A 22,872-nucleotide genomic window follows, 5' to 3' on the forward strand; every position below is an offset into this window, starting at 1 on the left:
AGCTGCTGGTTAGATTGGACGCTTCCCAAAATGGACCAATCTGCAGTAAATGGGGTTACACAGTGTCTAGGGTTGCAGATGGTATTTGAAAGCACACAAGCTTAAAATGCCTTTTTTCCACCCTCCATTTGGGAAAAGGCTTCAATGCAAAAGTAGGCTTGGCTGGTGCGCAAGGTTGACACTTTAAGATGAAGGTGATTGTTAACACTCAGTGTGAGTTTGGAATCCATTCTCAATCCTGCTCTCTGCGGAGACAATCATCCCCTAATAACAGTAATCTATCTCCTCGTTGGCCAGGACTAGAGCTGTTCTGCAGGGGATGTAGACCTGAGAAAGAAAGAAACAGAGGGAATAAGAGACAATTAAAAAGGAATGATGTTAACAAGATCACCAAATTTCCAGATTACTGAATCCTAACGCTTGTCCTTTCTTAAGAAGTGAGACATGCAGGCACTTTGGTGGTGGTGCCTTATGGTCTGGCATGGTCAATTCTCTCAATCAAGGTCGACCAAACAAAGTGATGGAGGAGGAGAAAAGAGAAGGAAGAGGCTCAGAGGTGTTTTTAGGGGGGATATTCACACGCGTGAGCTGAAATGTAACAAATGATAGGAGAAAAAACACCGTAGTGTTGATCAAAGTGAAGGTTGGAGACGGTGCAGCAGCTACATGAAGACCTCTGGGTGGCACTAGAGTCAGCAAAGTGAATGTCTTAAACAACAAGCTTGTGCCTCTGAGCTGATCTGTGGCATTTTATTCTGAGTTTAAGGCAATAGTGAACATTTATCCTGATATTCTATATGCTGGAAATTTTTCAGCTGTTGATTTAATCTGTTGAAAATCTAATATATTCAACTCATATCTTGCGCTTTCAAGAGAACAAACCCCAAATGAGCAGTCTTGCCTGAATTGGGGGCCTCCTGCCTCCTCTAATTTTAATTTCTGAGCTCTCCAATCGATGCAATAAATGTGTCTCTCATAGTCTCTCAGCGCTGGCCGAGCACCAGCTGTAAATATGCGTTTCTGTGAAGACGCGATCTGTTAGTGGGCACGAGCGGATCTAAAAGGACTTTTGTAGACTGGAGGGAAAACATGTCAGCACAAAAAACAACAGCAGACAGAACATTCCTTATGTCTATACATTACAAGGAACCATCTTAATGAGGGGATCATTTTCAAAAGGTGTAGCTAATGAAGGCTTTGATCAATCCCTCTGATATTCAGTGTCATTTAGAGGCAAGAAGCCACCGTGTGGCATCAGTCACTTCAGATTTTCGCCAAAGGAAAAGGCAGGCAGACATAAATGATGCGATATTCCCAACAGAAAACTAAAAAAAAAAAAATTGAGCAGAGGTGTAAACAGTTCAATCACGCCCTGAACTCCTCCAGCCACCCTTCGGCATCAGTGGATCTGAGCTCGCTGTGGATGTCTTTCTTTGGCAACAGTTTGTCATCGAGGGAGTCGAGCAGTCCGCTGCTGAAACACCGACACAGACATTGGTGCCTAATTAAACAGTCACAGTGGGAGAGTCTCCACGCAGAAGCATCACAGAGGGAAGGACAGCCAGAATGAATCACTGCACCTGTTTAGACAAAAGCTACCACTGCGCTTTCCTTGGAATATGTTAACAGCTTTTATTTCCAGCAAACAGACAGCGTGACAAATAGTGACAAAATCTAAATGAAACTGTGATCACAGAGCAGCAGATACTACAAAGTCTGGGTACAGCAATCAGTGGAAGAGATTCTAATTAGCATGTTATTTCAAACTAAGTGGGATACTCACGTGAAATAATGTCAGAAAACTGTCACTGAAACAGGCTAAAAAAAGTATGTTATGCTTCAGTTATTCACATTTACATACAGGACCAGAGCTTCATCTCCACACAAAAACTGCCTTTACAAAGATTTGCTCTGAAGTTAGAGTTGGACTCATTGGAAATGGAGGAAGCTGCAAATGTTTCAACGTAAGTCACTGGTCACTGAGGGCCATTGGAGCAATGCAGTAGCATGCATGAGAAGGACAATTCCTTCCCTTTTGATCAACAATTATAACTTGTAGATTTTTCAGTTTAACAGCTGAAGTTAGCCAGTTGAATAACCCTTAAAGTAAGTCTAACAGTTTCAATTGGTGCCTATTCTTTTTACCCTTGAATGAACCATTTATACATATCTGCGTGTTAGGCCTTTCTACATGGGAGCAACTTCCACCACAGTTTACCTCCCCCGTTTGTGTTATTCGTCTCAATGTTGACCGTGTGATGGACTGGCGGCTCATTCATTCAGGGTGTACCCCACCTTTCACCCGACAGGTGGCTGGGATAGGCTCCAGCACACCTATGACCCTGGATTGGATTAATTTGGTATAGAAAATGGATGGAACCTATAATTCCTGTGCAATAGGGCAAGATGCACCTCAGAATCCTGAAATCACATCTATGTGACCAGCACAACAGTCTCAATCAGTGTGGTTATGTGAGTGCCATCGGATCGGATTAATGGCCAAATTACAATGAGACAGAGTTATTCAGCTCATGTAGACACCTTAATCTGACAAGAAATCGAATCGGATCGGGTTACTCGCGATCGGATTAAGACCCCGAGATAACTCGATACAAACATACACCAAACGTGCACGTAGACGGCAGAGGCACGTTGCGGATTGGATCGAGCGCCACGCCACCTATCGTACCGGTATATGACATGCATTGTTCCAGTGATTCCATTCATTCACCGCCATATATTACCCTTAAGAGTTAATCTCATCATGTAGACCCACTGACTGACTGTATGAGATCCTGATGTTAAATATGCAGAAATATCAGGTTAAACATTTTGTTTGTGCCAGATAAGAGCAAGAGGTAGTTTGTTGGTGTTTCAGTTCCTCAAACACATCATCTCTTATGACCCCTAGAGATGATGACACGTCCTAAGGTTGACCTCCACGTTCTGAATGAATCATTAATCAGTTCATCACTAATCCAGCCACTCTGTATTAAAATGAATTACTGAGAAATGATTCAGCTTTACTTCCCTTAAGTTTTGTTTCGTTAGGGCAATGTGTCTAATAGGATTTGTCTGAAGATGTCTGCTATGCTTCTGCAGCTGTCTGATTAGTCATTAAGAGTAGGTGTTTACCACTTTACCAACACTCATAGGGCCGTTTCATATCCAGGCAACAGCCGTTACTGTACAACAGAACCATTTCTTATTATCTAAAAGATGCAAAAGAAAATGAGACGAGAAGGAGGAAAAGTAGTTTCTTATTGACGTTTTGTGTTGGTAGAAAGTTTGCAAACATGCTTTGTCCTTCTCCTTTTTTCATTTTGCCTTCTTTTGTCTCATGAAGTTCTTGTATTGCCTCAAAGCTCGTTCGCAGGAGAGATTTTGGATTTTGTTCTCTCCTCAAGAGCAAAGTCCAGCCTTTGGGCTGATACTCGCACTGATCAATGTTCAAACACACTGATAAAGGATTCATGAGATGCTTCGCTGGAATATCCACTCGGTCTCCTGATCCCAGCAGCCTGCCAGAGCACTGCCTGACTATCACTTTAACTCTCCAGTCAAGTCTCTGTTTGGCTCCATTACTCACTTAACAAGTATCAGATGGCTGTAAGCACTTCTGTAGACATGTAGTTTGAATGTTAGGAAAAGCACAAGGATCTGGCAACCTGACTGGGATGTTTAACTGAGCCTCAGACTTCTGTTTCTGTTCTCAGTTGGAGTTTTATTTTTGGTAAAATCGGAACCTTCAGACTTAACATTGCCTCTGTGCTTCTTGAGCATTCTTCTTAAAGGACCAATTTTGTCATTACAAAACAAAACACAACACAACCCATGCATACACGCAAAAGTGAACAAGTTTATAAGATTAACTCAGCTTGAAAAGCTACATTCAAAATGTTGTTTTCGTCATTTTACAAAACTGGAACCAAAATAATCCCATTAAAATATATAAAGATGATCTTCCAACCCATAGGAAGGATAGTTGTGCTTAACACAGTGTGCAGACTTTATCTGAGGATTTACAATTGCTGTACATGTGCGGCGGTTTTAGAGGTGTACATAAAAGTGTGAGGCAGGTCCTTTGCATCCTGTCACAGTTTTATTTCTTTAGGTTCATTCCTGCTCATCAACGTCAGGCCTTAGATCTCAGAGATGGAAATGAACATCTTTTGATCATTTGCCACCAGCCTGCTATGTTTCTCTGGCTTTCTTTTTCTTCCTCACTTCAGCTTAATTTCTTTGCGAAACTGTCACAGGAGACGACCCCTTTGATGCATGCAAAGTTTATCAAAAGGTTTTGAAGCGGCTAAATATTCATCACCCTTTCTTAGCATTACATCTCTGACATTATTACACTCAAACAAAACTGAACATGTGACAAGTACCTAAGGAGGGTAACCTGAAATAAGTTTCCTCACTAGGGGAATTTTAGTCTTTGACTATTTAAAAGTTTCTGTCTAGCTAAATGAATAAATTCTCGTTCAATAACAGCTCTTGATGTTCAATAATCTCGTGAAAGGCCCTGCGAAGCAGATCAAGCTGTCAGCTCAGTCAGATGAAAAAAGCTGGAGCACTTTTAGCCACATAAAGAGAACATTCATGGAAGCTGTAAAACGCCCCTATTAGCAGGGGTAAAATCACACTCTGCAGAGTGTGAATCTTCTTTTATTACAAATGAACCACACAAAAATTAATAGTATCACCAACATAGACCTGCTAAATCCAACAGGGGACACTTAAAAAGTAGCTTTGCATTCAATAATAATCAAAAAGTTATTTAAGTTACACGTCAGGCAAATCTATCTCCTGGATCGACTTCATGATGTCGAGATCAGAGTTCTGTGGGACCCGTCACTCTAATCATATCTTATAAGATACCCATTGTGTTTATCGTCAAGCTACAGAATAATTTTGGGACCAATCTCCATGAAACGTCCACAAACGTGAGAATCATACTTTGATACATTCCCGTTCTTTGAATAAAACAGAGCATTGACGACGCCCTGATCATCAATGAGCGCTTTAAAGACACCTGATTTAGTCTTCATTTTCAAACCAACTGCCAGTTCCTGAGAGTTCAGCAATTTATCGTTAGGATTTGTGCTATAATATGATTTTCTTATCTACGTAGAAGTAAAAAACAAACATTTAAGCTCCACAGTGTGTGTGTGTGTGTGTGCCTTCCTTGTCCATTCCAAGGCTTTTTAGCCACAAGTCTCCCATGAAGGCTTCCTCTGAACAGACTTCTCACATCGTACCAGAGTACCATTATTTTCTGCCAGTTCCGAGTCGATGTCACAGCTTCTTGAAGTATCAATTTAATGCACTTTTTGTCTGCAGCACTCAATTCATTTGGGAGCCCCCCCTTGTGTGTCTTGAGGGGTGCCTTGTATCTTATTGCTATGGTCACTTTGGCCATGATTCTTAAACCTTTAATGCACCTTTCCTTCACAGTTTTAGACCATCTGCACAGATGGAAGCTGCACATTATGTAATCTATTAACACCTGTTTTGTAAAATTAATTGGTAATGACCTGGGCATTAACCGGAATATCTTACTGCTGGTAAAAAAAATTTAATTTTTTTTTTTTATAAAAACAGGTGCACAAAACATTGCCGCAGTTAGTTATGATCAGGGGTGCTCATGCACCTAAGATTTGGGGATAGATAGTTGCGCAATCTGTAGCGCAGGATAGGCCTATGAGCCACTGTTTTAGAATGTCGTCAAAATGTCAAAGAAGCAAGCTCCATTAAGCGATTACTTTGGTGTTCCTCCACCCCAAAGAAACGTCAGACTGAATCTGAACCGCAAAAGAAGCGCTTGTTCACAGTCGCAGGAGGTCAGCTGGCTTCAAACGAACGGTGAACGCACAGAGATGAGCTGCAGAAAATGTACAAAAACTTTAGTCATCCAGCTTTTGATAAGCATGCCAACAGCACCAGAAAGTAGTTCAAGCAGCTGATAATGAAAACAGATGTAGTCAGGACCCAGAAACACAGAAAATTACAAGCGTTTAAAGAACAGACATTTTGTTTCCTGCTTCTCTTCATTTTCAGTTGAAATTAAAGTACACGTCACATTACCCACGGATCCCTCCACTTTGTTCCTCCTGTAAGGAGGGTTGAGGAAAATGTATTTTAAATGTGAGGACCAAGCAACAACCCAAGGCTCTCACCTGAGAACAAGACCAAAAATCTTATGTGCACCCGTTTGTGATCACCGTATCGAACAGTTTCACCTAACTTTTGTAAGTGCTGACATTATGACTGAATACAGAAAGGCATTGAGGAGTGAACACAGTAAATGTGATAAATCAAGCATCTGGCTTATACTGCCTGATAACTGATATACAAATTGTATTTGACCATAAAGAGTTAGCCACCACTTCTCAGTCGTAATCCCATTTCGGAAAGTTTAATCTGATCATTTCGTCTTTTTATCCAGAGAAAAAGTGGAAAACCCGATGTAGAAAAAAGGATACGGCAGAGGGGTCTAAAGAGATGACAATAAGCCACGAACACATTTGTAAACACGGGGCGTTACAGTTTCACAGTATTCTCCAGAGGCTACCAAGCAACCACGATGCTCTGCTGGCTTCATCTAATTATGTGCATCCACAGTCTGAGATGTGCTGCATTCTTGGAGGATATAGAGACTTTATCATCTCTCAGTAACAAGGAAGCTGGAGAACTGACACATACGTTAATAAGACAGGAGAAAAGAAGTTTGCGCAGACTTTAAAAGCAAAAGTTGTTAAATAAAACATGAATGGTGTGGGCATCTTTATCAGCCCCCGCAGGGGCTTGTGCCTGATTATTCTTGTCATAACCAGGTAGGTGTGTGGAGGAGGAGAAACAGCAGCTCCGTGTAAGACTATAGTCTTACTGTGCAATCTCTAGGAGACGGAATAACAGAAGTATATGCAGAAGGGCCCCCAGTTGACTCCATCCTTCCTTTGCTGTCAGCTCCATTTCTCTCGCTTCCTCCCATCCTCCTTATTAATCCACATTGGTGCCAAAATTAGCAGATGACTAGTGAACTCAACTTCACATTTTGGCCAAGAGGGACATGGGTGAAGCGCTTCTGTTTAAATTAATAATAGTTTGAAAAGATTTAAGAGAGTGTGGAATCTGTGTCATTAACTGATGAAACCTAAGCCAATGCGATGGAGGATCTAGTCCACATGAAAAAGAAGAGGCTTTGAAAGAGGTCGCAAGAATCTTAAATAACTCTGAACTGATACTCTTAACAGAAGTCTGAGCTTTGCAAAATGAATTTTTGATGCGTTAACGCGCTCCGTCCAACACTTAATGTAAAATCAGACCCTCTCCCCATTAACAGAAACATTTCCAGTGTTGCTTTGAAGAAGTTCAAGCTGAGTTCAGATAAACAAACATCTCATCAGGTGCTGTGTGAACTCTGGTAAAAAAAAAAAAAACTGAAATAACTTGCCTCAAGTAAGTGTTGCCTCAAGATGTTTTATTCATTTACTAAACAAACTTAAAACCACAGAAGGGGATGATGACTCTGCAGTCCACTTCACAGGTAACACTGTCCTCATGCATTAATTGGGTTGATTAACATAAGATCCAACACCGGCAATCCTCACTAATTCACACTGACCTTAATGATTAACATCTTATTGGCTTCTGATCAGGAAAAAATATCTTAAAAAAGGGTGCAAACATGAGGAAGATCCTCATCCTCAAGCACACTGCTTAAAATGCATATCAGTGTTTTTTTTTTTTCATATTTCAAGGACAGACCCATTTCATGCCATTAGCCTTAAGCAGTTCTCTTGATGGAGGCCCAGTGGTTCATCCTCACAGATACTTTTCACTCCTCCGTGACGCCATGCAAGCTTAAGAGGCATGCACATGAAAAGGCAAATTCTACCGCCATGAATAATGCACATTGTTTGCAGGGAAACGTGAAAGAACAGTAGATGCAAAATTCACATGCCGCTCGATAACTCCTGGATAACTGCGAGTGGAGGAAAATGCAGAAAAGCAAAAGATGATTTTCACGATCAAAACATAATGTCATGGCGATCAGAAACAGAGAGAGAGGTATGCTGCCTTTTCTTTATGTAGTTATATTCTATTATTCTCTTTGTTTGATGATAAAAGGTTTCAATATCATACAAGAAGTTACTAAATTATAGTGGTGTAGTAAAGCTGAAAGTCTCAGACCTAAGAGAGGCATTTAGTCCTCTATCACGCCAACACACTTAAACCTCATTAGAACGATCCTCTCACTACAAAACCCCATTTCTGGCTCATTAAACTTATTTATAAATATCAAAAATGGAACATTCAAAAAAAGGACAAACATTAATCCACCAAAAGCCATTTAATTAGACTTTTTATCCGCTGCCGGCCTTACAAAATGCCTCTGCAACACTAGAACTGCAACATTAAACCATGAATATCCACCCGATAAGGCCTGAACGCAGCATTAGCAGTGCTGCGAGGAAAACTGAATAACACGACTAAGCTTTCTTCCATTTATAGAGCCTTTTGTTTTAATATTTGACCGAGTAGCTTGTTCTATGAATATTTGTCTAATGCTAAAGAATTGGTCAAAAAAGAAGATTTGAGATCATGTTCATTTTGAATAGATCTCCTCCCTTCGTAGATATTTATGTATGAGAGATGCTGTTGGGCAGTTTAAATCCGCAATTAGTGTAAATACTTTTAGTGTTTTTAATCTAATTGAAATTATATAGTTTTGCTTACAATGAAAAGTTGAGGGCGCAATATTCATTTTCCCCAGGAAGAGGATGGTCCAGACACATCATTAAGTCCTGCGATTTGAGCCTGTTTACTGATGCTTTTTAATCCTCCAGGGATACACACACACAATGACAAAACATATGGACGATGGCTACAAAAGATGTGGACAATGGCTTAAAATTCTCTTTTGGTGCAGGCGTCAGGATCCATCAGATTACTGATGTGCTTTAGTGAGACCCGTTTATCACACAGAGTAATTGATAATGTCGTTGGCTGTGCCATGTGCACACGGGAAAAAAAAGAAGCCAATTAACAAGCAAATTAACTGCGGTTATGTTTATCCAAAAGGGCAACGTGTTAACTTACATTAACGAACCAGAAAAGAAAATGAAAGTGATGTGAAAAAACACAATTTATATAAACTGAAAACCCAAAACTGTTTAAAGTCTGCCAGAAAGTTCTGTATCAGAACATGAAACATACCCAAATAGATTAAATGTGCTATAGCTCCATCTATATCTCTATAATTAGCAAGAAAAGGACATGTGAGTAAAAGAAACCACTCACTACATGCATCTATATATGATGTAATGCTGATTGCACACAAGTATTTTTCTGTAAATCGGGACTCAAACAACGAATGCAACAGTTTGCGAATATCTTTGCCCGAACAAATGACGAGACAAGCAACTTTGTGACACTACAGGCCAAATAAATCTGGAAACAACAAAAGAGCAAGAAAATGTTTATGTATAGTTTTAATAATTGATTTAGGTGTTCTCTTAGTTGTAGTTTGAGCCGTTTCAGCACCACCCGTTTGATGTTTTTGTGTGAGCGACTCCTCTGTTGGCCCACATATGAGCACTGGTTTGTGTGACAATAGCATCCATCAGCAGCACACTCAAGTCATTTAGTATGCATGCAGTTATTTCTGTATATGCCTAATTTTTCCACTTCTCCAGAGTGAATATACAGCAGCCTCCAAAACAAGTCTGAACTGTTATGGAAGGGAATGACGATACAGCCGAAGTTATGAAAAAATTACCTTGACTTGACTACAAACGGTACTAGATCTACAACTGCAGTAAACTCAGTAAAAATGAACAAAAGCCGACCTTTGATGCGTTAAAAATGTTGCGTTGGAAATATTTACCAGCATCGAGTTGGAGCGACCGTTGAAAGGCTGGCGCTCTGTGAAGAAGTCTGTGTTGTGGTCGAGTCGTCCGTGCCCTCCATACCGAACATCATCTGAATCCAGCTTGATTTTGTATCTGACGAAGAGTGAAGTTAAGGTGCAATACTGGTGGGAAACTGGCTTATGAGATCGAAACAAAAGAAAGAAGATAAAAAGAAAAGGTTTTATCACCAGTGCAGGCTTGGTTTAGCAGTGCTCAGGTGGTTGAAATTCTCACACCCATCTGAATTCATCTCTTTTTCAAAGCACTGCCGAGCGACAAAACCCAAACAGTTTAAGCAAATGCTGAAAAAGTGACTCAACAATGGCTCAATCACACTACCAGGCTGTCCAATGATCAGACTCATTGCACAAACAGTGAATGCAAATGATCCAAAAGAGTGACAAGATGATGATGACGGGACAGATGTTTTTAAAATATTCTTTTATATTTACAACCTGACAGGAGAAAAGACTTGTTAATGTATAAGAAAATCCCTTCAAACTGATCAAAACTGGACCTCATACATACATTAATTTTCATTCAGAATTACAGTGACGCTATGGAGTCTGTAAACCCTTTAGAGCAGGGATGTCCAAAGTCAGTCCTCAAAGACCCCTGTCCTGCAGGTTTTAGATGTTTCCCTGCTTCAACACACCTGATTCAGATTAAATATGTCTCTTCAAAAGATTGTTAAGTTCTGCACAAGCCTGCTAATGATGCATTGATCTGAATCAGGTGCGTTGAAGCAGGGAAACATCTTAAACCTGCAGGACAGCGGCCTCCGAGGACTGGATGTGAACATCCCTGCTTTATTCATCCCTGCCATGATTTGCAGAACTTGAGAGGCCTACTTAAGGGAGGAAAGGATAAAGGAATTATTTCTAATTAGATTAATTCTATGAAAAGTGGAAACATGGCACCGCATATGTTCCGCAGCGTTATATACACCAGCTCAGAAAGTCAGATCAGTGCACGTTGAAGAGGAAGTTAATAATCTGTGTTTTAAAGAGCGTACATACGTGCACTTACAGGAGTGACAGACACCATATCTGCTTTAAACACTATGGATTCGTTTTGTGGAGACATTCTACTGCAAAGATTGTTCGGCTACGCACCAAAGCTACAGTTACTATCGCCAGTGGGTGCTTAATAGCAATGGTGACAGAGAGTGGAGGATCGCCAACACCGGCCTCATTTTTACCAATTTGAATAGACAAATCATATATTTTACTCTTAAATAACCAGGCTGATTAGATTCTGTCTGATGTGGGACCATGAATCACAAGCTACCTGACAGGCTTCTCTGTGCAAATCTCAACTGGAGAATAGCTCAGAAGAACAGAGAAGACTAGCCTATTGATCATGATGGCATCAGACAACGAGGATGACACCAATTTATCAGAGTTAATCACCAAATGAGGACTTACACCGATCTGAACGTAGTGCTGAAAAATCGAAGCTTTTGTGCAGCATTTTGACTCTGGACTTTGACTTCTGGATGACAGGATCAACTTAACTCAACTTTTTTCATTTTAAAAGTTCATCCAAGTCAGCCCATTACTATCAGTTAAAGTAAAGCCATCATTAAGCAAACTACCTTTATTCTGATTGCTTAGAAACTTTAATGTTCAAGTTTATTGGGAAAGGTCATTATGCTCGATCAATGTTTCAATTCTGCGAATCACACACTTTTAACTTAAATCTACATAACTTGTTTCAAATCAAAATGTTACATGCATTAAATAAGTGTTCCAGTCTAATATCAGCTAACAGTCCGTTTACTTGTGTGTGATGACTGGTGCTTGGCTTGAATTCTGCGCTCTCATACTGCGTAACCTTAGATGTAAATGAGGTGGTTTTGGTGCGCTCTGCATTTTTTGCGCCTTTCTTCCCTCGTTTCCATTCGCTACCTGAGCGCACCGCTTGTTTGATTATTGATCAGGAGGATTTGCATTTTGCCCCAAACATGAGCCGTTTTTGTTTTAGAGCTGGAGTGGCTGAAGGTGACTTTTCCCATTGGACATAAAATATGAAAGGACTTTAGCAACTTCGGTAAGCTGGTTTGAATCATTCATGTTTGGCTGGGTACACATCAAATTCTTCTTTTGTGTGACAAACACATTCAGATTTCTGCTGTACTTAACATGCTTGTTAACTTCAACTGCTGTGAAAACCTTAGGTTACTCAGAGTTTGTGCATTTGATATATTTCTGCGTAAATATAACCTTAAGTACCCCTGCACCAAAAGGCTTCTATGTGTTTAGGTCTGATATTAAGTAAAAAAAAAAATCTCTGCATAATTCCTTTTTACGTCTGAACACCTGCTTTTTATTTCTTTACACGACCCGTTTTGACAGTTTGTGGAACATAATGTGTGTTGTTTGTGCACTTGATTATCTTTAACTTTTAGTCATTATCGGTTCATCATTTTGAAAGAGACAAATCCACTTTGAGTCAAATCATAAAACAATGAAATATGTCACAGAGCTTCGGGGGTTGTGAATTTTGGCAGCACTGAGACAGTTGAATAGTCAAGAGAAAATGTAAATGCCTTTGATCAAGTATAGAAAAGCTGTATGTACTGTATGTGGAAGAGGGAGTAAAACAGTCCCCCTTGCTGTCACTTTTTCTTGATTCTTTTTGCACAATTTCTCCTTTGTGCCTCTGAACAAGGATGCTCAGACACTGAGGATTTGACTGATGGCAGCTTCCATAATAAGGCTCTCATGAATTGTGTGTATTCTGAAAAATGAACCAAGTGAGAAAGACACAGCATAAAGTATGCAAATCATACCATATGCTGTAGTGAAGGCTTCAGGACATGAACACCTTTTTATGAGAGCCCGTGATCAAATTGATTAAATAAACAATTCTGTCCTTCGGCCAGAGAAATGTAGAATACCATTAAATCAGATATCTACATTGTTAAGAAATGCCACCAAGAGTCTATATGTGGAAACCATTTTTCAAGGACTCTACGCGTCCTTGGTCCCAAACTTGTAGCTTGACGAAAGGAAACATAAAAAGAGTAGGTGTCAGGATTAGTTACAGGCTGCAATTAATGTCAGAAAAAAGACTAATGACACTTCTAAAATTGCTGGATTTAAAATGCAAGAAAGTGAAAGTGTGTACGCACATATTTTATCGGAAGCCTTCCTCATCAGAAAAGTTTTGCCTTGCCAGTCAGAGATGATTAGCAGCAATTAAGCAATCCCCGATGTCAGTGTGCAATATAATGTGGAAACCCATGATAATCTGTGCAGTGCATTGTTTTTTCATATCGATAAGGTTTGAAATGGCAACTAAAAATCAGAGAAAGGGAAGACACAAGTATAGAATCAGCAAACAACCCACTAACTAATTGGCTGGATGAATAACGGTCTCATCATGCCATTGGTGACATTCTGGAGTTCAAGTGTGATCCTCCAACGCAGCCTCATTCCGCCCCGGGGCTGGGAAAAGTCTGCTTTTGCTGCGTGTTTGTCTGCTTTGATGGTGATGATTAAAAAGAAGTTCTTGACTACATTCTTGACTGCATTGTTTCTACTGAAGATCTCCTCTAAACCTCTTCAGCTAATGTGCTAATATGGTGATTTATAGACAGAAGAAACAAATTTTGCTATGGCCTCCCCTGAGAACTTCTGGCTCAGGTTGCTCTTATATGCCACAACCATCAAGGAATGGATCCCCTGAGACCTCTGAAGGTGTCACCCAGCTCCTGTATTTTGGGAGATGTGCAACTTAGAAACAAGTCTGAGTAACACATCCCACAGAAGACCATCCAGTGTCCGTGTGGCCTCCAACTATGATCAGGTAGGTGAAAAATGTCAAAGGAACGTCCGCACAAATGCCAGGTCCAAAGGTCCAAACCAAGAAATCCACGTCATGTGAAATAAAGCATGGCTTCTTGGTGGCTGACAGGGGTCAGCACAGAAACTTTGGGGCTACAATATGTGGCAAGCTGTGACACTCTCCATGTTCCAACGCTTCATCCTTCCCTCTTAGGCCAACATTTAAGTTTTCAGCTATCAGTGCCATCTTCAGGGGGCTCAGACTCTCAGCACATACCAGTGAGCCATCATCGGATCACCAGCTGTCTGATCCTTGGTATGTAACGAACTACCACAAAAGGGAACATTGCTGCCATTTCAGAGATGTTCTGATCCACTCTTCTAGTCATTGCAATCCAGTCCTTGTAAAATTCACTCAGATCCTTCCGCCTGCCCACTTTTCCAGCTTTCAACACATGAAATTCAATAACTGACTGTTCACTCACTATCCCACCCCATGACAGCTGCCCCTGTAACGAGATAATCAATGTTATTCACTCCACCTTTCAGAGGTTTTAATATTGTGGCTGGTGTATATGTGTGTGTGTGTGTGTGACTCAGAGTGCTGGAAATGAGGCATAGTTACAGTATTTTAGAGTTCCCTGGCCAACTTCTCAGCAAGGAAGTGAGAAAAAGCACAAATTGGTAGTTGGAAGCTTTGAGCGATTACGTTGTTGTTAGTGGCTACAGACGGCTGCAACAACAGCTTGCTGTTCAGCTGTAAAGCATTGCGATCAATACGGCTTCGGTGAATAAAGGGGAAGATTAAAGAACACAATCAGTTTTGCCCAATGACCAGAAAGAAAAGAAGGCAGTCCAAAGCTTGATGATTAGAGTCATTGATGACCTGAAAACAATCTTGCCATGACCACAATTGCAGATGCAGGAACCACTTAGTTTCTCCATAAGCTTGTCGCTTTCTTGGGCTTTATGAAAGTAATAGCATGCTGTCGTGGTAAGCAAGAGCTGAGAGAGCTGTGTATGCACATCTGAAGAATGTGGCATGGCCCTGTAAGCAGTCTAAATGCTGCGTCTAGGCTTTTCATTCGACGTTACCCTTCTTTCTGCTCAGCCAGGCTAAGTTACATCAAAGTGGAAGAAATGGTAGAGACAGTTTAAGCTACAAAGGAATAAGAGATCTCAAACCAACCAGCAACTGATTTAAAATGAAAAAAAAATAATTCCATCTCTTTGTGCAGAGAATATTTTTCCTTACAGTCTCCATGCATATGTTTTAATATGCATTTTAATTCATATACCAAGTTCAGCGGGAGTTACATGTAATTATAATATCAAAACATTCTACCCATGTTTATGTAAAGGAACACATAGCAAGTAAGGCAAAGGTCAGCCTGGATCGCTGTCCAACTGTAACCATGAAACATGGGCATTTTAAGGGATTCTTTTTAGGTCGACTAATCAAGCTAATTAAAGTCGACTACTTGTGACGTCATCGTCAACATTAATCACCAAAGCAGTTTTTTGTTCCTGTTTGCAGTCATACAAGCGTTTAACTACAACTAAAAACAGTCATTCTTCTGTCGGGTCTTTTTGCCCCCGAAGAGCAACATTTTAAGTCTTCTCCCGCCCCAAACAAAAATGACTCCACTCTAAAAAAAAAAAAAAGAAGCAGTTGCTCCGATTAGTCGACTAATCGTTTTAGCTGTGCACATCCCTAGTTTAAAGCAATGCCACATTAAACATCGGGTACTGTAGTTTCCGCCTTCGTCTTTGATTAACTAATCACAAAATCCTAAGAATAATAGAACTTAAAAAATAAGACAAATTTTAAACAATAAAAAGTAATAATAAGTAATAAAAGTAATAAAATGTTCTAAAAGCCAAGATAGTTTCTAACCTTGAAGCAACTTTGACCTACTGCACTAGCAGCACTTTGACCAAAATCTTATTGACCACTGACGAAGGATTAAATACATTACTGCAGAATATTTAGAGTTTTCTACCTTTAGTTTTGGGGGAAGCAATCATCTGATGAAAGGGGGAGTCCAATGATCGTGGGTGTCAGATTTACAATACATTTGGAATTTTTTCTGGGTTTGACCGAAATGTTAAAATCAGACTTTTATTCATGAAACAAGTATGATCAATGTAATCTCACATGATAATACATATAAAACTCATTAGTAAACAGCGCAAAACACAGCAGCTTACGATAAAAGCTAAAAAAAAAAAGAAGTAATATCACAGCATTTTTCTATATTTGAAAATTATAGACTGTCTATGTTTTGCATTACATGAAACTGCCATGAACGCTTAAAAAGAAAAAAAAATGTTCCATGCCTACAATTTCCTTGGAAGATTGTCCATTTTTAAGTTCTGCATTACGGGAAACCTTCACAAATGTGACACTGCACAATTTTGACATGTTCAAAACCGTTTTAAGGGAAAAGGTGGACGGTTGAGCCCATCTAACCAAGTAATTTTCACTTTTCTACTTTGCACTCAGTCAAAGTTGTGTGGGAATGAAAAAGAAACACATAGTTAGAGTTATATAAAAATAAATACATGGATAGGCTTCACCATTACCAAATAGGTGGTTACAGCTTAACATCGCACCAACCTAACACTATACAAAGCATCTAGCATTGTAAGACCATCTAAAACAATCTCAGTTTTGTTTTGGATATGTGGACAAATGCAGCTTTTACACGTTTTCTTGTGAAATGGGGCTGTATAGGGATTTAGTGGCATATCTACATAGCTGTTGTTTAACAGATGGGGTTAGATGCAAAACGGGAAATCTTCTACAATTCTAACTACATTAATTTGGCAAAATTACTGCCTTGTTACACAATGTTTGATCTTCTCGGTGTCCGTGGTTTCTTTTCCAATCAGGCTTTTAATAATGTTACTTAATTTAAAGAATTACTTTACAGTGTACAATTTTATTATTATAAAAATAAATGATGGCCAATGCTAAAAAGAAATAATATAATCAATATAATTATAATATGTATATATTTATTTATATAATAATTATGATTAATATAATTCTATTTGAATGCTTGGAATAAAGCAGCTCTTCTATTTGTCAGAAACATTTCAACATGATGCAATCTGCCATCGCAGATGTGTTATGCATGGTAGGTCTTATGGATAGTAGGGCTTAGGGATGGCATGTTTTATAGATGGTAGGTCTTATGGATGAGATCTGGTAGCTTACAGAACTTTACAGAAACCACGTGGGGATAAGAAATGCAGCCCATCTTAATACAACTTGCTGCATCCTGCAAAAAAAATGGTATTTAATAAAAAAAAAGAAAAGTAAGTATAGTAAGAAAACAAAAGTAAGTAAGAAAACTCTTGCATATTGTCCTTTTACACGTTATCTGAACCATTGTAGCTAAAATGACAATACGTTATTTTCTATGCATAGCTGTGCTTATTCTGATCTAAACTCAATTAAGTTAGCAATGCCAGACGTATAGTTGAATTGTTCTCAGACAGAAAAAGAATGATAACCTGACACAATCACAGCTGTCTATTGGCGCAGCGTAAATCAAAGGCCAATCTGCCCCGACAGGCACAGCTTTCACGATGGGATCCAGCTGGGATTTCAAATACTCTAACCAGCCTGATAAAGACCACTGCCTGAAGACTGTGTCCACCCTGAGTCAGAGAGAAAATAATAAAAGTGACTCACTGACGCTGACTGCATTTTAATGGCTGATGTGTTTTGGTGAGATTCTTTTCTTTGCTTTTTGTTCTGCTCCTTATGGAGAGGGTGGACACCCCCCCCCCCCCACACACATATATATATATATATTTAAAAGAGACCAATGAGAAGAAAGAAAAACTTGACTAAAATACAAAACAGGCTAAACAGTCACTTAGAGTTTGTCCTGAGGGGTGACTATACAGCAGCTCTTATTAATTTAATTCAAGATTGCAGAATTTCAGTTTTAAATTAATTCCCAGAGACTAAAAGTGCAACCGGTTACATTGTTGGAATGCATCCATAAGAGTTAATTCACTTTCTTTCACTGCTACACTGACAACTTGTTTTTCAGAGGGTTTTCCACTAGGGAACGCTGCATGCATTTTTAAATTAAATAACAAACCAACAATGAAAGGGACAAAAGGGTAAGAAAACACCTGTAGATCTATCTAAACAGCAGGGAGTTATCCATCATGAGACTGAGAGGGACACACTCTGATATAATACGGTATTTGCCACATTGCCAGAGGAAATAGCAGCCCATATTGGATCAATTTTCAGTGGTGCGCAGCATGGTCAGCTGCATCTACCCATTACAGTATTTCTAGATACAGCTCTGGTACAGAGCTCCAAAGTGACATCCTGACCCTCACACAGGTAGAAGAAAGTTTAAGTATATGACAGCCGAGTGTAATGAAAAAGCACTTTTGGACTCTTTGAGCTTGTCTTGTTTACCTCCTCTGCCTCTGAGTGGCACTTTCATCTGTCTTCTCCCCTAATTGGATCCTGTGCACACATTCCCATCGGAGGATCTGCATCTCCTCACGCGCGCTTCGCATTTACCTTCCTCACTCTCTCTCTCTCTCACACACACACACACTGCACTTTGCCTTTATGTGTTTACTGCTTCTCTGTATAATGACAGCCAGAGCTTTGCCTTTGCATTTATTTGCATTTCCTCTCAACCCACCCAGTGTGTGTGAGGCCTCTCCTTAAACATCAAAAGAAAAACCCGGAGGAAAAGATGTGGTTCTATCTAAATGAAAATAAACCCTCAAAAACGATGTTACAGACACGGCGCAGCAAGGCTATTAGCGCTTTGCCCAAGATTCACCCCTTTAACGTAGAGCTAAACACGCGAGGTAAAACATACAATTACTGCACAACAAACAAGCTCGCAATTAGGACGGGATATCAAAAAATACTGGCTTACTTCATTTAGATTTTTAATCATCAGATAAACTTGATAATTGTTCTTCCTTTTCACACTTAATGACATGTTACTAAAAGAATACAAACGTTCTGTCTACGTTTATAATGTAATAATCATGCTATGCATTCAGTGACATTATAACTAAAACATCTACACAATCATTAATCAACTGCAACGCAATAATCAGGCAAAAGTATCAGTAATCAAGTCATTTTGCTTGAAGTCATTTAGATTTTTGGTAAAATTATGTACGGTTTACATTTATGATATTCAATTGAATTTTGATAAGTGTATAATTTCATTAGTCAGCCAAAGGCAACCACTTACCCTTCTTAATTAAACAAAAGGACAGATGCAAAAAAAAGGATAAAAAAAACATTATCAACCAATCAAATGATTCCAGTCCAGCACTGAACAGATCTTGTGTAGTGATTTGAAACTTCGGCATCCAGAGGAACACCTTGCATCCTGCCTCACCACGACATCCTTTAAACCACAACCGAGGAAGCAACACAGCTCCACGTCCACCCGGGAAACTGATGGCGTGAGCTACTGTGGGGCTCATAAGGGAGCGATCTCCGCTATGATAAATACAGATCTGTCAGCTTCCTTTCCCCTTCCACATTCCTGATCATTAAGCCTGCTGTAATCACAACTGTGGGACTCATTAAATTCCTGACAGCCGATGTTGCTAAAGAGAGTGTTTCTGAATCAGTGGGCTCTGATATTATTTCTCTCTAACAGCATAACAACATTACAATAAACAACCAACTCATATCTCCCTCAACAATTACTGCTAAAATTACAACACAAAAGTACCAGCCTCGGAGAAAACACTGCCATTAAAACTGTGAGTCCTTACAAGTCTCATTTACTTTTAACACGTCTCACGTGGTGCTTAAATCTCTGATCCACTTCTCAGCCCAGAGTCTTCTCTGGGGTAACCTTTAGTATCCAAAATGTCTCGTGGCCTCCCTTAAAATGTATTGGTGGCAGTTTAATTAAGAGACAAGTCAGGACCAACAATCTGTAGCGAAGCTTAAAGGAGTGCTTGATGTGAACCCCAGAAAACGGATGAAGAAATCACTTTTCACACTTTCAACAATGGCTGAAAGTTAGCTTTTTAAAAAGAAGGTTTATATCCATGATCTGTTTTAGTGTTCGGTTGATGCGGCCTATTCCTGGAGCTCGTTGACAGTTAAGTGCAGATGACAACCAGCCATATCCTTTGCTACAATCAGATGATTTAAGAGGAATGTGTTCTTGTTGGGTTTGCTAGGTGGATATTAAACTTATTGGTAATGCTCAATGAAAATTCACAGGTTAACCAAAGATAATGAGTTGTAGTAGTAGATAATGAGCCTTGTAGTATTTGACACATAGTGCTGTGTCTCACTTTCCCCACAGAGCTGTCTGTCTATGCATTGTGGATTGTGGATTTCACAGCTTTCCATTTTAGCATTTACTCACTTGGCTAAAATTGCAGTCGTGATTTTTTTTCCCACATGCACAAAAGATTAGTCATGTTATTGTACAAAAGAAGTAAGTAACAGGGACATCATTACTCTGAGAGGCAAGGCGGGTGTGCAATGTAGTGTGTCAGAGAAAAGCCGATGGGGAAAAAGAAAAAAAAAAAGGAGCAGTAACATGACATATGAGAGTTAAAAGGATACCTTCCTGGAGCTTCTACACCCACCCTGTAGTCCTGGAAGCTCGTGCTAGTGTGGAAGTTGAAGATAAAGAGCACGTTTGCCCTGTCAAACACAATGACCTTGTCCCCTTCATGCTTAGCGCTGATGAATGCCTGTAGGGGAAAAAGAGGAGGAAAAGAAAAGCTAATAAAGTATTTCTTCATGAATTGTCATTACCTTCCTCATGCTGGATTTAGACAGTTATAATGGGGCACATTATATCAGTGGACTTCACATTTCCAAACAGTCTGAGAAGTGTTCCTACATCAAATTTCAGGTGGCACTCATCAGCAGAAAGCAGCAGCCCATGGTGGTGCAAGACTGACGCTGTCAGCTTTGGACAGCTGCACATGATAAAGGCGCCACTCTCCTGTGGAGCGAGCTACTGCTAACGTGTCATTAGTAGAGATTATCAATGTCACCCAACCCCCTATTTTTAGTGCCTTGCTCCCCAAGCCAATTTTAGGGCAGCATATTCACAGTGAAGGAGATGATAAGCACCCCTGCAACTGGACAGGCAGAGAGGATGGAGGTTAAGAAATGAGCTGAAAGTCTGGAGTCAGTCTATTTCTCAGAGACATCCGAAGTAATGCCAACATCCTCTGGCTTGCAGTTACTGCTTCAGTACTGGAAAACAATTTTAACCTGCATCTATCAAATTGTGTTCACATGAGTCTATTCAGTATTTGTCCATTTTACTCAGATTAAATAAATGTAAAAGAAATAAACCAACAGATTTTATGCAGAATTTCATGAAGTTTGTTTGGAAAAGCCAAAGATAATCTAATCTGTTTCAAGTGAGCAGCAGGAGAAATGCCCCGCGAGACACAAACATATGGTCGCCCTATATCAAAGAAACTTCTTCAGTCTGATATTACGTCTCAGAGTCTGCAGAGTTTCTGTCGCTGCCTGCAGCTCCACACTGACCTGAAACAGTTTGAGTGAAACTTCGCCAGGCAAGGAGAACAGGGTAAATCCCTATTTATGAAGTCAGCACTCTAAGGCAGAACACATTTTACAAAACCATCGTTGAAATCCAATATTTTCGCAAGCTGTGATCTTCTATTTTTCTTCACTTAGTGCAGTTTAAAGAAAAAAAACAAAAAAAAGGACAAGTTTTGGTTTCACCACTGCCAACATTAAAAAATGCATATGAAGGTGAACTGTGACCAGCTGCTCAGAGAGGACAAACACACAAACTTGTCCTCCAACATAAGGTTTCTTTGTGCGACTGAATAAATGCCTGACTTGCTTCACTTCTGAGGTGTAAATCTAAGTTCTTAATGCAAATAAATGTACAATTAAATGACATTACCATTATATCAAGGTACATTAGAGGTCGTTATAATTGCTGGTATAATGCTGGTCTTTCACTGGGCGCCACAGCCATTTTGATCGTGTATCCTGGATTTTATTGACATTTCATCTCCCTTTTATACTCCAATTTGGCTTTTTGAAGCTGCAATCTCTGATGTTTCCACAAAACACACTTCTAAACAAAGCCCCTGCATGCTTCTATGCCCACTAAGCTTAATTTCACTTAAGACAACAAGGAGAGCTGCTGATGGACTATCTCATGCTTCTCATTTCAGCTCCAAAACGCCCTTGGATAAACCCACCACAGTGAAATATTGAACTACCCGAGCTATAGAACATATCTAAAAAAATGCAATTACCTTTGCAATGTCACTGATAAGCTCTGCAGAGGCTTCAGACTTATCTGGTTATTACAGCTGAATCTTTGAACATTATTGGCATTATCTGTGAGTGATGTCCTACAAAGTATTTCTCTGATACTGTGTTAGTCACTGAATAAGTGAGTCGAATCTCTTTTTTTTTCCTCTCTTCGGGGCTTCTGTGCAGAGCGACCGGAACACCGGATCGGTTACAAAAGGCATTGGAACTGGAATATTATCTTTTGCTATAGTTTTATATATTATGTTTACAGTGTCTTAACAAATAATTCTGATATTGTTTTGCAAACCTAATTTATGGCAAAACAAAGGTATTTTTTGTGCGTCTGTACCTTTATTTATGTTTATGCATTTAGCAGACGCTTTTATCCAAAGTGACTTACAAATGAGGATATAACATTACAGCTAACATCAAACCTAGCAATGAGCTACGTAGAAGGAAACCACTAGCTAAATGTCTCTCTAACGGGTTTTTAAAAAATGTTGGGTTTTTTTTTCTTTTAAATGTGTGTTGCTGGCATAGAACACAATGAAGCTGGTCATTGAATGCACCAGAAATAATTTCCTTTATCCTTTATAAAAATAGATTAAAAGTATAAACAGACTTCAGACTTAAGTTTTTGAGTCCCTACTTTTCTGCCACGGCATTACAGCTGTTTTTTCTCACAGAAAATAGACAAAATGATATTAATTCGTGAATGAATAATGCACAAAAACTTCGGCACTTAAGGCTCTTTATTTCCGGACTGTTTCTCGTGTACTTGTGAGACCGTTTGCACTTGTAAACTTAAGGCTCAGCCTGTGCTGGTTCTCCTCTGACCATTAAGGTGTTAATTTAAACATTACAT

The 22,872-nt window shown here is 39.6% G+C and overlaps 1 protein-coding gene across 1 annotated transcript in view; it reads right to left on the reverse strand.

Moving 5' to 3' along the window:
• Positions 1-231: 231 nt before the first annotated feature.
• The window catches only part of gbe1b (glucan (1,4-alpha-), branching enzyme 1b), a 79,866-nt gene continuing 57,225 nt past the window's right edge, over positions 232-22,872 (reverse strand). Inside the window, exons 14-16 of the mRNA XM_072392095.1 lie at positions 20,313-20,443; positions 9,893-10,010; positions 232-327 (exon numbers count right to left, since the gene is read on the reverse strand). Of these exons, the coding sequence (XP_072248196.1) occupies positions 265-327; positions 9,893-10,010; positions 20,313-20,443 (312 nt within the window). The 3' untranslated portion in view covers positions 232-264. The remainder of the gene's footprint in view (positions 328-9,892; positions 10,011-20,312; positions 20,444-22,872) is intronic.

This window comes from Leuresthes tenuis, unplaced genomic scaffold (genome assembly GCF_036924035.1).
Source record: "Leuresthes tenuis unplaced genomic scaffold, fLeuTen1.0.hap1 SCAF_9, whole genome shotgun sequence".
Taxonomy (NCBI): domain Eukaryota; kingdom Metazoa; phylum Chordata; class Actinopteri; order Atheriniformes; family Atherinopsidae; genus Leuresthes; species Leuresthes tenuis.